Here is an 11,618-nt window from a genome sequence, read left to right on the forward strand (position 1 = left end):
GTAAAAAAAATGCAAGAAGGCATCCACTATTACTTCTAAACAAAGCTTTCGTTATAAATTTAGAGTTCACAGGTAATATTTTTAAATTTTTATCTAAAAAATTAAATAAAAAATCACAATTAACAATGTAATCTGAATTTTTATAAAAATATGACATTATTTTAACTTTTAATTTATCTGATGAAATAAAAATTAATTGCTCTAAAAATTCATAAATTTTATTATTGTTAATTGCAATTGAAAAATTATTTTTAAAATGTACAATAATTGAATTAGAAATTTCTTCAAGACTTTCATCATCAAGTTTTAAATATTTTAAAATACTTAAAGTTTCGTAAAGTTGAGTTATCAAAAGATTATCATTAAGGAAAGATGTTTCTGTATTAGAAGAAGGCCTGTAATGTTTTCTTGATCTCCTGTAAGATTTTCCAAAAACCATTTTAAATTCCTTCTTCACTTCCTTTAAATCATATTGTATTTTTACTCCATTTAAAAGATCTTCATAATTTATATCTGTTTTTAAAGAGTTAGCCGTTTTGTTAAAACAATAAGCTATGTAATCCTTTTCTTTTTGAGACATCAATTGTTGGTCTTTAGACATTACCCTTTAATTTTTAGAAACAAAAATCTATTTTTTAAAAAAAAACCAAGAAGGGCGAATGTTTAACAATTGGGTGAGGTAATCCGTTTAAATGTTAAAATTACATTATAAATGGTTATAAAAACTGTGGGAACTTGGAATTGTACATTTTTCCTTAATTAATTATTTAAATCGGTTGTAGCTTTTTTACATTAAATCATTATAAATTACAAAAAAATATAATTAAACACCTTTACATACTCTTTTTAAACATTTTTAACGGCATTATTTCATATTTTTAGTCGATAAAATCATAACAGGGGGTTTTGTTAAATAGTATAAACGTAAATATCTAATATCCAAACTTATAAATAACCCCGTAATATACTTCCTTCAACTAAAATGGTATGTACTGAGATTAAAGCTTTCCAACATAAAGTATTTTAGTTTCTCAAGTAGAGGAAAAAATTACTTTAACTTAGATTAAATAAAGTATTCAAAAATCGCTGACAGTATGGTACTGTCTATAATTAAACGCCAGCTCAAGGTCAATGGGACACTTAGTCCTAAGGCTAGCCGACTGTCGGCAGAGGGATAGAGATGCTATAGGGGCCCCCAGAGTTTTGTAGGAAACTTCTTTTTTTGCTGTAGGCAACCACTTTTCAATAAATCCGATTTTTTTTTATTCAAAAATCGCTATTTTTTGTTTTGATAATGATTACATTGAGTACGAGTTTGAGGTGAACATCGGAATTTTTGTTTTGATAGTGATTGCAATAAGTAAGAGTGTGATGTGAACATCGGTAATTATTTAAGTATAATATATATCCAACTCATTGTAATAATCACTTATTTCGTGCACTAAATGATGTTTAATTTAATATTTACATTTTGAAAGAACAATAACAAATAATGAATTTTATTATAATTGTTAAAGACACCCTTACGACATTAAATTTTATTTACAATAATGACTTTACTAAAAAAATCTAAAAAAAACGGTAAAATTGATGATTTATAGGTTTTTTGTATATAACATGTATTTATAACCAGTTAAACTACATTCTCGTTTCATAACTGGGTTGTAACAAGTTTTACTACAGATTATGCCTGTAGTATCACAATTTAAAATTACTCAAATTATGAGTTACTTTAATGTTCTTCAATACTCTAACTTCAGTCAAAACATATGCCTTTAAAAGCCGCTGTAAAAACGAATTATCGAGCATTAATACTTCAGTGTTTTCTTCTATGCTCCTAATATCACTCTTTTCTTTTTAAATTACACTGGTTTGAAAATTTATTCCATTTTAATTAAGTTAAATTAAAATCTAAAATTTGTTTACTCTTCTTTACTATAAAAACACAAAAAAACCTAGCACCCTATGATAAACTCACTATTGTGTTGCTTTTCCAAGGTGGCTACAAGTCAAGTAGATCTTTTCTTTAAAGATAAGAGCGTACTGTCTCAAAATATTGATATCCATTGATCTTTATCAATTAGATATCACTATATTAGACAAAGAAATTGATTCTTATTTAGACCCTAAAGAAAATTGGGATGGAAAATCATGTTCATCTTTTATGAATGAAACAACTTGCTATGACATTTATGATTACAAAGGTGAATTAGTTCCTAAAGAAAATAATTTATCACCCGATGATATTTATGAAGTAGTTTTTGAGAATACAATTGAAGATGAGGGGAAACTAGACACAGAAATAAAAGAGAGTATTTTACTTAAAACTGATATCTCAGACACTGCTATAGAACCAGATGTTGACAATACACTAGAAACTGTCTTAGATGATTTGATTACAGAGCGTATTAGAACTATAGACATCAGTTATATTGATAAGTCCGCTATTTCACAAGAATTCATTCCCACGAGCAGCTTAAATATTGAAAATACACCAGCTACTTTTACTAGTTCTGTATTAATTCCAGGTATGCCGACTAGTATTATATATTTCACTATTACTAGAGACACAATAAGTTCGGCTAGTTCTGTATTAATTTCAGTTATGCCGACTAGTATTATATATTTCACTATTACTAGAGACACAATAAGTTCTTATACCAATAATACTTGTACGCTTTCCTCCGTTATATCGATGAATATAAATTATTTGCAAACAAATTCATTTATCACATCTACTACAAATACTCTTATAGCTACTACGCCTACTCCATTGGTTATAAATACATCAAATATTAATGCACCGCCTAACTCATATCTGAATACATTAGGCTTGTCAACTATTTTTACCATCATTTCAAATGCCACATTCACTAATACCGCAGCAGAGTTTTCATCAGGCCATAGTTCTACATTATTGGATGTAATAATTACATCAACATCTCCCACAAAAAAAAAAAATGTTCGGATTTATTTAAGCTGTAGTTGTTAATACTTTGTTAGTTTTCTTCGTGTGTTTCTCTGTAATCCGGTCGGGGAACCGCATTGCTGCGTAAACCCCCCACGGCCCTTATGCCAGCTTAATCCCTCTGCCGACGGTCGGCTAGCCTTAGGACTAAGTGTCCCATTGACCCTGAGCTGGCGTTATAATTAGAGACAGTACCATACTGTCTTAGTCTTTTTATAGTGGGGTTATTACGACTAGCGCCCACTTTTGTAACGGCGTCCCGGTTAATGTTCTTTTACCTACCAAAGCGAGGCTCGAACCCGGGCAGTTCGGGAGTGAATCAGCAAGCCGACCACTAGCCCAACGCCGCTCAACATCTCCCACAAATACTACAACTTTCGTTTCACCTACAGGCTCATTGATCTCCACCAGTACAATATTAACAAGAAATTTGTCAAAATCTGCAATAAGTGCCAATTTATTTGACGTACCTGCGATAAGAACAAGTTTAAATAATATATCTGATCAAAATTTTCTTTTTTTGGCAGATTTCCCTAGAGCTTCTACGACAACATCCACTGTTATTATCATATCTACACAAACTGTTTTTAATACATGTTTTCTAACTCAAACATCTACATCTTCTGTATTTGTAAATACATTAAAATTAGTAAATAGTACATCACAATGTGTAGAGAATGATACAGTTAAAGTAAAAGATAACATAAGAGGTGAAATGTATGATGTTCAATCCCAAATAGGTAGTAAAATTCTAATTGATTCAAGTCACGGAATTTACCAAAAAAAAAAAAAAAAAAAAACAAATTTATTAACCAATTGATCTTACTATCACCTACAAAAAAGGTAACTTTTAAAACATCCTACACTGTTGATAGAGATCAGTTGAAACTTCTGGTGTTACACACCTACCATACCATTAAGGCTTTGGTTACAAGAGGGTTATATTTACAAGTTGATTACTAAGTTATCTGCAATTAATGCAGACCTCTTCTTAATCATTGCTAACAAATACTTAGTTACACTAGGTATTATATCAGCAGGCTTTCTGCCGAAAGCTGGCGTCTCACCTCCCATGAGAATTTTTAGTTTCAACTGTCTCTGTTTTTGAGTATCAGTTGTTATTAGATTAATAGAGTTGATCAAGCTCAATAAATATTTGGATCTTTCTATTACTAAGGCATTACAATCTAGTAACAAATGTGCTGCGTCTTCTTTTGCTACAGAATTACACATAATACATTTATTTCTAAAAAAAGGATCGATTCTACCGGTTATAACCATTTGATTAATTGTTATAAAAGTTCCAGTTCTCAATTTAAACAACGTATTTAGACCAGTGACGTTACCCTCTGGATCTAATTCTGCTTCACGAAGTTTTCTTCCACTAGCTAAGTTAAGCTTCTTCATGGAGCTCCCTATAATGCTCTTATCTTTTTTATCATGTCTCTTCCTGATTGCTGCAAGAACCAGTTTAAGAGTTTCTTTAACACTCTGATCGAATGGAATGCCATTCCTTGTAAGCCAAATCTTAGTATTAGTACACCAAGTTTTCTTTCTTGCTTTGAACCTTCCTGAGCTTTGGATTAATTCACTTATGACTCCTTGGGAGTCTTCCATTTTCGTATAACACCTAGATCTGCTTATTGCAGCACAAACACCAAGCGGCTTTAAATCAAGCTCTTCATATACTCTTTTCCTGCAAAAATTATGTTTCCTAGTCAAAACCTTTAACGAGTTATTCATTCACGGAATTTACCAAACAGAAATAATTGATTATGAACTTGGATTTAAATATATTTTAATTGGAAATGTTAATAAAGGGACATATTGTTACAAACGAGCCAATTTGCTTGGGAAACCCAAAAAGAAATGTAAATATCCTTATAAACTCCGGACGGGGGAATATGTAGTTTTTAACTCAACTATTGATGTTGCAAATTAATAAAATAAATTTGTAAAAATTATTTTTTTTTTTTTTTTGTAATGCGATCATAAATTTGGAAATTTATGTTAAAAGATATTTTTAAAACATGCGTTATGTTATGTGAAAATTAAATTCATAATATTTAATTAATAACAATAGATAAAATACTAGATTGAAACTTTTTTGGAATTTTTACAAGTATTATTTATTTAGGGCTTAACTTTTGATCTAATTTTTAATTTGACACAGGATTCACTTCAAAAAGTACTTACGTAAAGTTAGATATCTATAATACTTAAATTAAATACTCATGTATACCTCAAACTCTTACTTGTAATATTAATTAGTAATTTTCAACTTAACCCTAATAATCTTTGTAAATTTTTTTTTAAAATATTAAGTTTAGTTTTTATATGTTCTTATCTTTAGGAATTCTTTAATTACTTGTTTTACACTTTTTTCTGGCTATCGTCCTCGCTGTAACCTGATGTTCAGTCAAAAGAAAAGGTCACAGCAAAGTTTTATAGATTTATGTATAAAATATTAAAAGTACACTATAAATAGAAATACTTAGAATTAAATACTCTTATACACCTCATTTCGCTAAAAAGAATTTGGCGTGTTAAAAGAAAAGATGGAAAAATGACGGCGGAATTAAACTACGAGGATTCACAAATGAAAGATGATGTTATTTTTTGTTTTTTAAATAAATAACGTCATTTTTCACCCTGTTTCTAAAATTAATTATAATTGGAGATTAAAGTATACTTATATATTTAAATAAGAGTTTAAATACCTCAATATTTTATTTGTGAGAATCTTTTTAAGTATAATTTATGGCTGAATTATAGCTATTAATATTTAATAAAGGCCCTTGTTATGATTATCTTCGACTTTCATTTCTAATTAATATGTTTAGATATAAATATTTTGTAAAATTTGTTAATTTATATTTAATTAATATAAATGTTGAAATTTTATTAAATAAACAGCCTGTTGTGTTATCCTATTAATATAAATTAAATAAATACCCGTAATGACTAAATACTTTAATAATGAAGAGCTTACCCCATCTTCGATGGCACAAGACACAACCCTTAATTTCTAATAGATCTTCAGATAACTGTAATAATTATTCTCTTCAGAAGTATGCTAGACATATCATAAAACACATATTTTGAAAAAATATTTCACCCATGCTTGTAGCTATTCTAGTAACTATTCTCTTAACAATGGTGCTTTTGTTTGCTGTTTTCATTAGAAAACCAAAACAATCTAATATTTACTTTGTTGGCCCACACTCTTCCGGGAAAACTGCAGCTATGCTGAGTCTATCTAACATTCCCAAGAAAACAGTCACAACACTAGCAGATCACCAAATTTTATTTAAGAACAAAAATATAATAGAAACTGTAGTAAATGATAATAACCCCGATTTTATATCTAAGTTTAGATTAAATACAGAAGATAAATATGTATATTTTGTGAAAAATGAGGAAGAAATAGATTCATACCCAGATCTAAACGCTTTTAAGATGAACCTTGTTCTTTGGCAGAAGACAGAAGAAACAACAAATAAAAATATAATTTATCTACAAGAATCTAAAGATAAATTGGCGGAACTTATTAGTTCGTTATAAATTAATAAATGTTTTTTTAATAATTATGTACTTAAAAAAATAGAATATAAGAGGCCTATATTATGCTAAATAATTAAACGAAATTTAATTATTTCAGCAGCCAAAAGTTTATTTTATAGAATTTTGCAAATAAAAAAAATACATTTCATTTTTATTATAATAAATGCGTAAAAAAGATGTTAAAAAATATAATGTCAGGGAATCAAAACGATGTTTTATGGATTTTAATTTGAAATTTTATATAAATTAAGATGTAAAAAATGTTTTCTTGTTTAGTTGTAAATACTTCTAATGCATTTTTTATGGGAATTACTGATATTTTATCTTATTAAAATAAAACAGCAGCTCTCATGGGGTTCTACTAAACCAAAATACAGATTTTACAAAATCAAAGCTTTTCATGTTGGCAAAAAATTTATCTACTTTTAATAAATATCTTTGTCAATTTTAGAACTTTCATTTATTGATTGCATGGGTAAATAATCCATGCTTTATTTTAAAGCAAAATTTTACTTAAAAATCTTCACTTAAGAAAGCAACAGAGTTACAAGATAACTCTACAGTTGCGACAATCTTATTAAGAGTTTGAGGTTAAAACGCTATTTATTTAAGTGTATTTTATATATTGGGCCTTTAATAATATATTTATTGATACTAAGGGGTAATAATCTTGCCAGATTTGAACAGAATAATTAATTGCACACACTGCTTATTAAATTAAAAACTGCCGCTTAAAGCTGCTATGGCGCCTCAGAATGTCTTCTTGTCAGCACATTTAATTTAATATTCTTGTTTGGATTTGTTTTAACATCATGTCATGGATAACAGTTTTGCATGTTAATTTTTTTATTAAAATTTTTATGTATTTTGTATTTCCCTACAAAATGAATGAAGCAAAAATATCTCTTGAAGAGCTTGCAAATTTAAATGATGGAACTAAAATAGATTTAGAGGTTGTCGAAAATGATGAAGGTTGTGCTTATAATCTTGTAAAAGATGAAATAACGGATTTTATTTCTATTCAATCATCTAAAACAAAGCAAAAAAAAGTTAGCTTTTATGATTCTTTGCCAAATACGGAATTACGAAAAAATATTGAAAATATTTTAAAAAATAAAAATTTAAAAGAAGAAATTATTAAGAAAAGCGCTCAGCACGAATTTGATGCTAAAATGGCAAGAATTAAAAAAATTAAAAGTAAATCCTACAGAAAAATGAAAAGGAGAGAAAAGTTAAAGCAAATTGAACTGATAAACTCTGAGGTCGATGATAAAGATAGTGAAGATGATGATGAAATGGAATCTTCAGAAGAAAACATACAAGATTTTAACCCCGTTTTAAATTTCAATAATAAAGACAAGTCTGAAGAGGACTCTGTGGAGTTACTAATAAATAAAGATGTAAATGATATTTTTGAGATTCCTGGATTTAAAGGAAACGAGATGGATTTTATTAACGAAAAGAAGATTACTGTAATTGAAGATGCTCCACAAACAATAGAGCACTCTTTACCTGGGTGGAACTCTTGGGCAGGGGAAGGAATCGAATTTAAAAAAACAAAATTTAACACTGTTATAGAAAAAAAGGACGGTATTAGACCCTCTGATAGAGAGGATTACACTAAAAACCACATAATTATTAATGAGCATATAGAAGTTAACGATAAATACAAAGCTGTAAGGCCGTATGGATACACAGGAAAAGATTACAATAAAAAAATAACAACTACAATTAGCCTTGAAACAACATCTTTAAGAATATTTAACAGATTTGTCAAAATAAATAATAATAAAGACAAGCATATTCCAGGGCAAAGCATACCCCCCAAAGAGTTTGACCCACAGTATTAATAAATTTTATTTTTAAATTAAAATGTTATTTTTTTGTTAACCCCGTATTTGAGATACCCTTAATGTCAATCAAAAATTATTTTATACACAATAACAATTTGATTGAACTACTTAAATTTTTTAATTTTGTATTAATTTGTCTCCTGCCCCTTTTAATGACAATTGGTTTAAAACCCCGTAAAAAATGGCCTTTAAATGAGGTTGTCGTTATTAAATATTATTTTCTTGCCAAAATTTTTTATAGCTGAAAGTGGGATGGAGAATATCTCACACACATATTTAGCAGTTGATAATTCTGAGTTCATTAAAAATTTTACCAACAAAAAAACAGGGAAAGTTTGCTTAATAAGTAAAGCTCTGTTTTCTTTTGTAGAACGCATTAATGAAAATCCAACATTGCCACTTTTGTTTAATCAACGGTCTAGTTATTTAACTTTAGATGATATACATAAAGAATTAATAGTTCTAGATTTTTGTTATGATTCAGCTAATAAAAAATTAAAACCTTCAGAAATTTGTTCAAGGGTATATTGGGAAAAAAGTATTGAAAAAGCCAAATTATATTTAAAAGAAGCAAAAAACAAATTTTCATACGTTAATATGACAGGAGTTGGTACATTTTTAGAAATATCAAATATTTTTGCTGCGGCACTAGATATTGAAGAAATGGAAAAAAAAACAAATCATTATCATTATTTCGAATTAAATCAAACAAAACAAATCGAAAATATTTTCAAAAATTATTATATTGAAAATTCGGATTCAATTTATAATGAAATTTTTCGGTCAGGCGGGAGTAAAACAAACGATAGTTTATACAAAAGCTTTTATAATCATTTCCGATTTACACTTTTTGATGCGAACGAATTCTGCCCGATTTTAAATTTTATTCGTCACATTTGTTTATTAACTGATCAATTTTATAACTTTGATCCAGATTGCTCACCTTCCAAACTTTTCAAAAAATTTGAGTTTCTGTTACAAATTAATCGGAATGTTGAAGTGGAAAACATAATATCTAATCTTGAGACAAACAAGCCAGATTCTTTTGTCACGTTACTAGAACAAGAATATTTTGCTTTTATGAAAATATACAGAGATCAATACAGAATTGTTTTTACACAATATGTACACAAGGTGTCTGAAAACAATAAAAAATTGGAAATCGAGAAATGTTTGACAACATTAGCAGTATTAGATGCAATTTATGTCCATATGACTTTGTTATGTAATTTTTATAAAATAAAGTTAAAAAAAGAGGTTATCGTATATAAATTGATTTTTACTTTTATAAAAGACATGAAGCCGGATAAAGAATTTTCATCGAATCAATACATTTATATACTTACTGATAGACATGGAGATCAATTTGGAATTTCAAAGGTAAAATCTCATTCTTTAGATTATTTGCAGAACAAAATGTTAGAATCCTTGGCTGTATTGGCTCAACTACCAATTAAATTTAAGAAAACTTGAAAATTATAGGGCCCATGGATACTTGAAAATTTATATTAGTAAAACGGATTGTGGGAATCGTTTTGGTTGTGGTTTTAACAATAAGAGTGTTATGTAATCCTTTCAACCGCTAAATGCCCTTAATGGCAAAAGACTTGATAATGTATAATTTACCTTATCTTCGATTGCACAAGACAAAGAGCTTGAATTTAATTTATTTGGCAATTACTTTTCTTGAGATTTATAGTTGTTTATTTTACATCTAAAGAAAAATCGGATTTATTGAAAAGTGGTTGCCTTACAGCAAAAAAAAGAAGTTGCCCACAAAACCTGGGAGGCCCCTATAGCATTTCGATCCTTCTGCCTACAGTCGGCGAGCCTTAGGACTAAGTGTCCCATTGACCTTGAGTTTATTTTACATCTAATGACACAGATCACCTTTAAAATTTACTTTTTTAAAGTTTATTTTTGATTCTATTTATGATATTAGGGTCCCAAATATAATAAAAAATCGTTTTTAAAACTAAATTTTTTGAGAAAGAGGTTATTTATATAAATAAAGACATAAATAGTTTTTTTAAATGTAATTGATTGATGTAAAGATATGTTATATGAATTTTAATTTTTATGGGTATTCACTTAATTAAATAGATAAGTTTTAATGTTGTTTTATGAAGACTTGGTTAAACATTAGTGAGTTTTATTCAAGACCATATACACAGTAAGATTTTGATGTAAATATGGGTATTTAGTATTATATTTAGACGAAGATAATAATATAACAGGGGTATTAAAAAAATTGCTTGGATTAAATAGCTATAATACAACCTATATAAAGACGAAGATAATAATATAACTGGGGTATTAAAAAAATTGCTTGGATTAAATAGCTATAATACAACCTATATAAAGACGAAGATAATCATTACAAGTTTATTTATTAATTAAAGTTGGATAAATTTAAAACTTAAATAAATGCCCAGTTTGCCTCAAACTCCTACTTTTAATATTAGCTTAAATAGGTACGGCCCAACCCATATAACCAACTTATACTATTTAAACATTTAATATAGAAATAAAAAGCTTTAAAGTGATATTTGTAATTTTATATAAGCAACTCTCATTTACAAAGACCCATAGATTAAATAAATGCTATTAGTTTGAACTGAATAAAACTAAAGAATTCAGTATGTAAAAACTTTCTTGGCTTCTATATCTACTTGGGGTAAAATACAGGGCCCGTAGTCTCTGCAATCGCTTAAATTGATGGTGGGATGTTGAAGTTATACTGGTTCTACCAGTTGACATTTAAATTCTAAAAATTATATTATCCTGAATTGTATATAATTAAATGATGGATAGATAAGCTAAAATTGTAGGCTTTTTTAAATTCTGCCACTTTTTATTTAAAATAAAATTATTTCTAATCCCCCCAATGTCCAAAACATACACATTTAAAAAACACAAAGGACAAATACAAAAGGAGGCAAATAATCTGGCCAATAAACTGGCTTTGGCACTCGCCGAAGAGGCAGAAGAAGCAAAATCTTGGGAAATTGGCACTAAAAAAAGGACGGGAAATGATATTAGAAATGAAAAATTAAAAAGTTCTGAACAACATAAGCAAGAATTGAAAGACATGTATCAAAAAGAAATGGAATTGTAATTAATGACATATTTTTTGTTGGTTGGTATAAAACATGTTAAGTAATAGCAAGGGGATGTTTAAATAAATAATGTTTTTAGCGATTGATGTAAGATAAAAAGAATTAATTAAAATT

At 28.1% G+C, this 11,618-nt stretch overlaps 1 protein-coding gene across 1 annotated transcript; it reads left to right on the forward strand.

Moving 5' to 3' along the window:
• The first annotated feature begins 7,746 nt into the window (after positions 1-7,746).
• LOC143922049 (U3 small nucleolar RNA-associated protein 14 homolog A-like) lies at positions 7,747-8,382 on the forward strand. Its single transcript, XM_077445325.1, has one exon. The coding sequence runs from the start codon at positions 7,747-7,749 to the stop codon at positions 8,380-8,382; it is 636 nt and encodes a 211-aa protein (XP_077301451.1).
• Positions 8,383-11,618: the final 3,236 nt, after the last annotated feature.

This window comes from Arctopsyche grandis, unplaced genomic scaffold (assembly GCF_051622035.1).
Source record: "Arctopsyche grandis isolate Sample6627 unplaced genomic scaffold, ASM5162203v2 HiC_scaffold_233, whole genome shotgun sequence".
In the NCBI taxonomy this organism is placed as follows: Eukaryota; Metazoa; Arthropoda; class Insecta; order Trichoptera; family Hydropsychidae; genus Arctopsyche; species Arctopsyche grandis.

Coding starts and splice junctions, on each gene's coding strand:
- LOC143922049 (XM_077445325.1), top strand. CDS start 7,747: ATGAAAAGGAGAGAAAAGTTAAAGCAAATTGAACTGATAAACTCTGAG.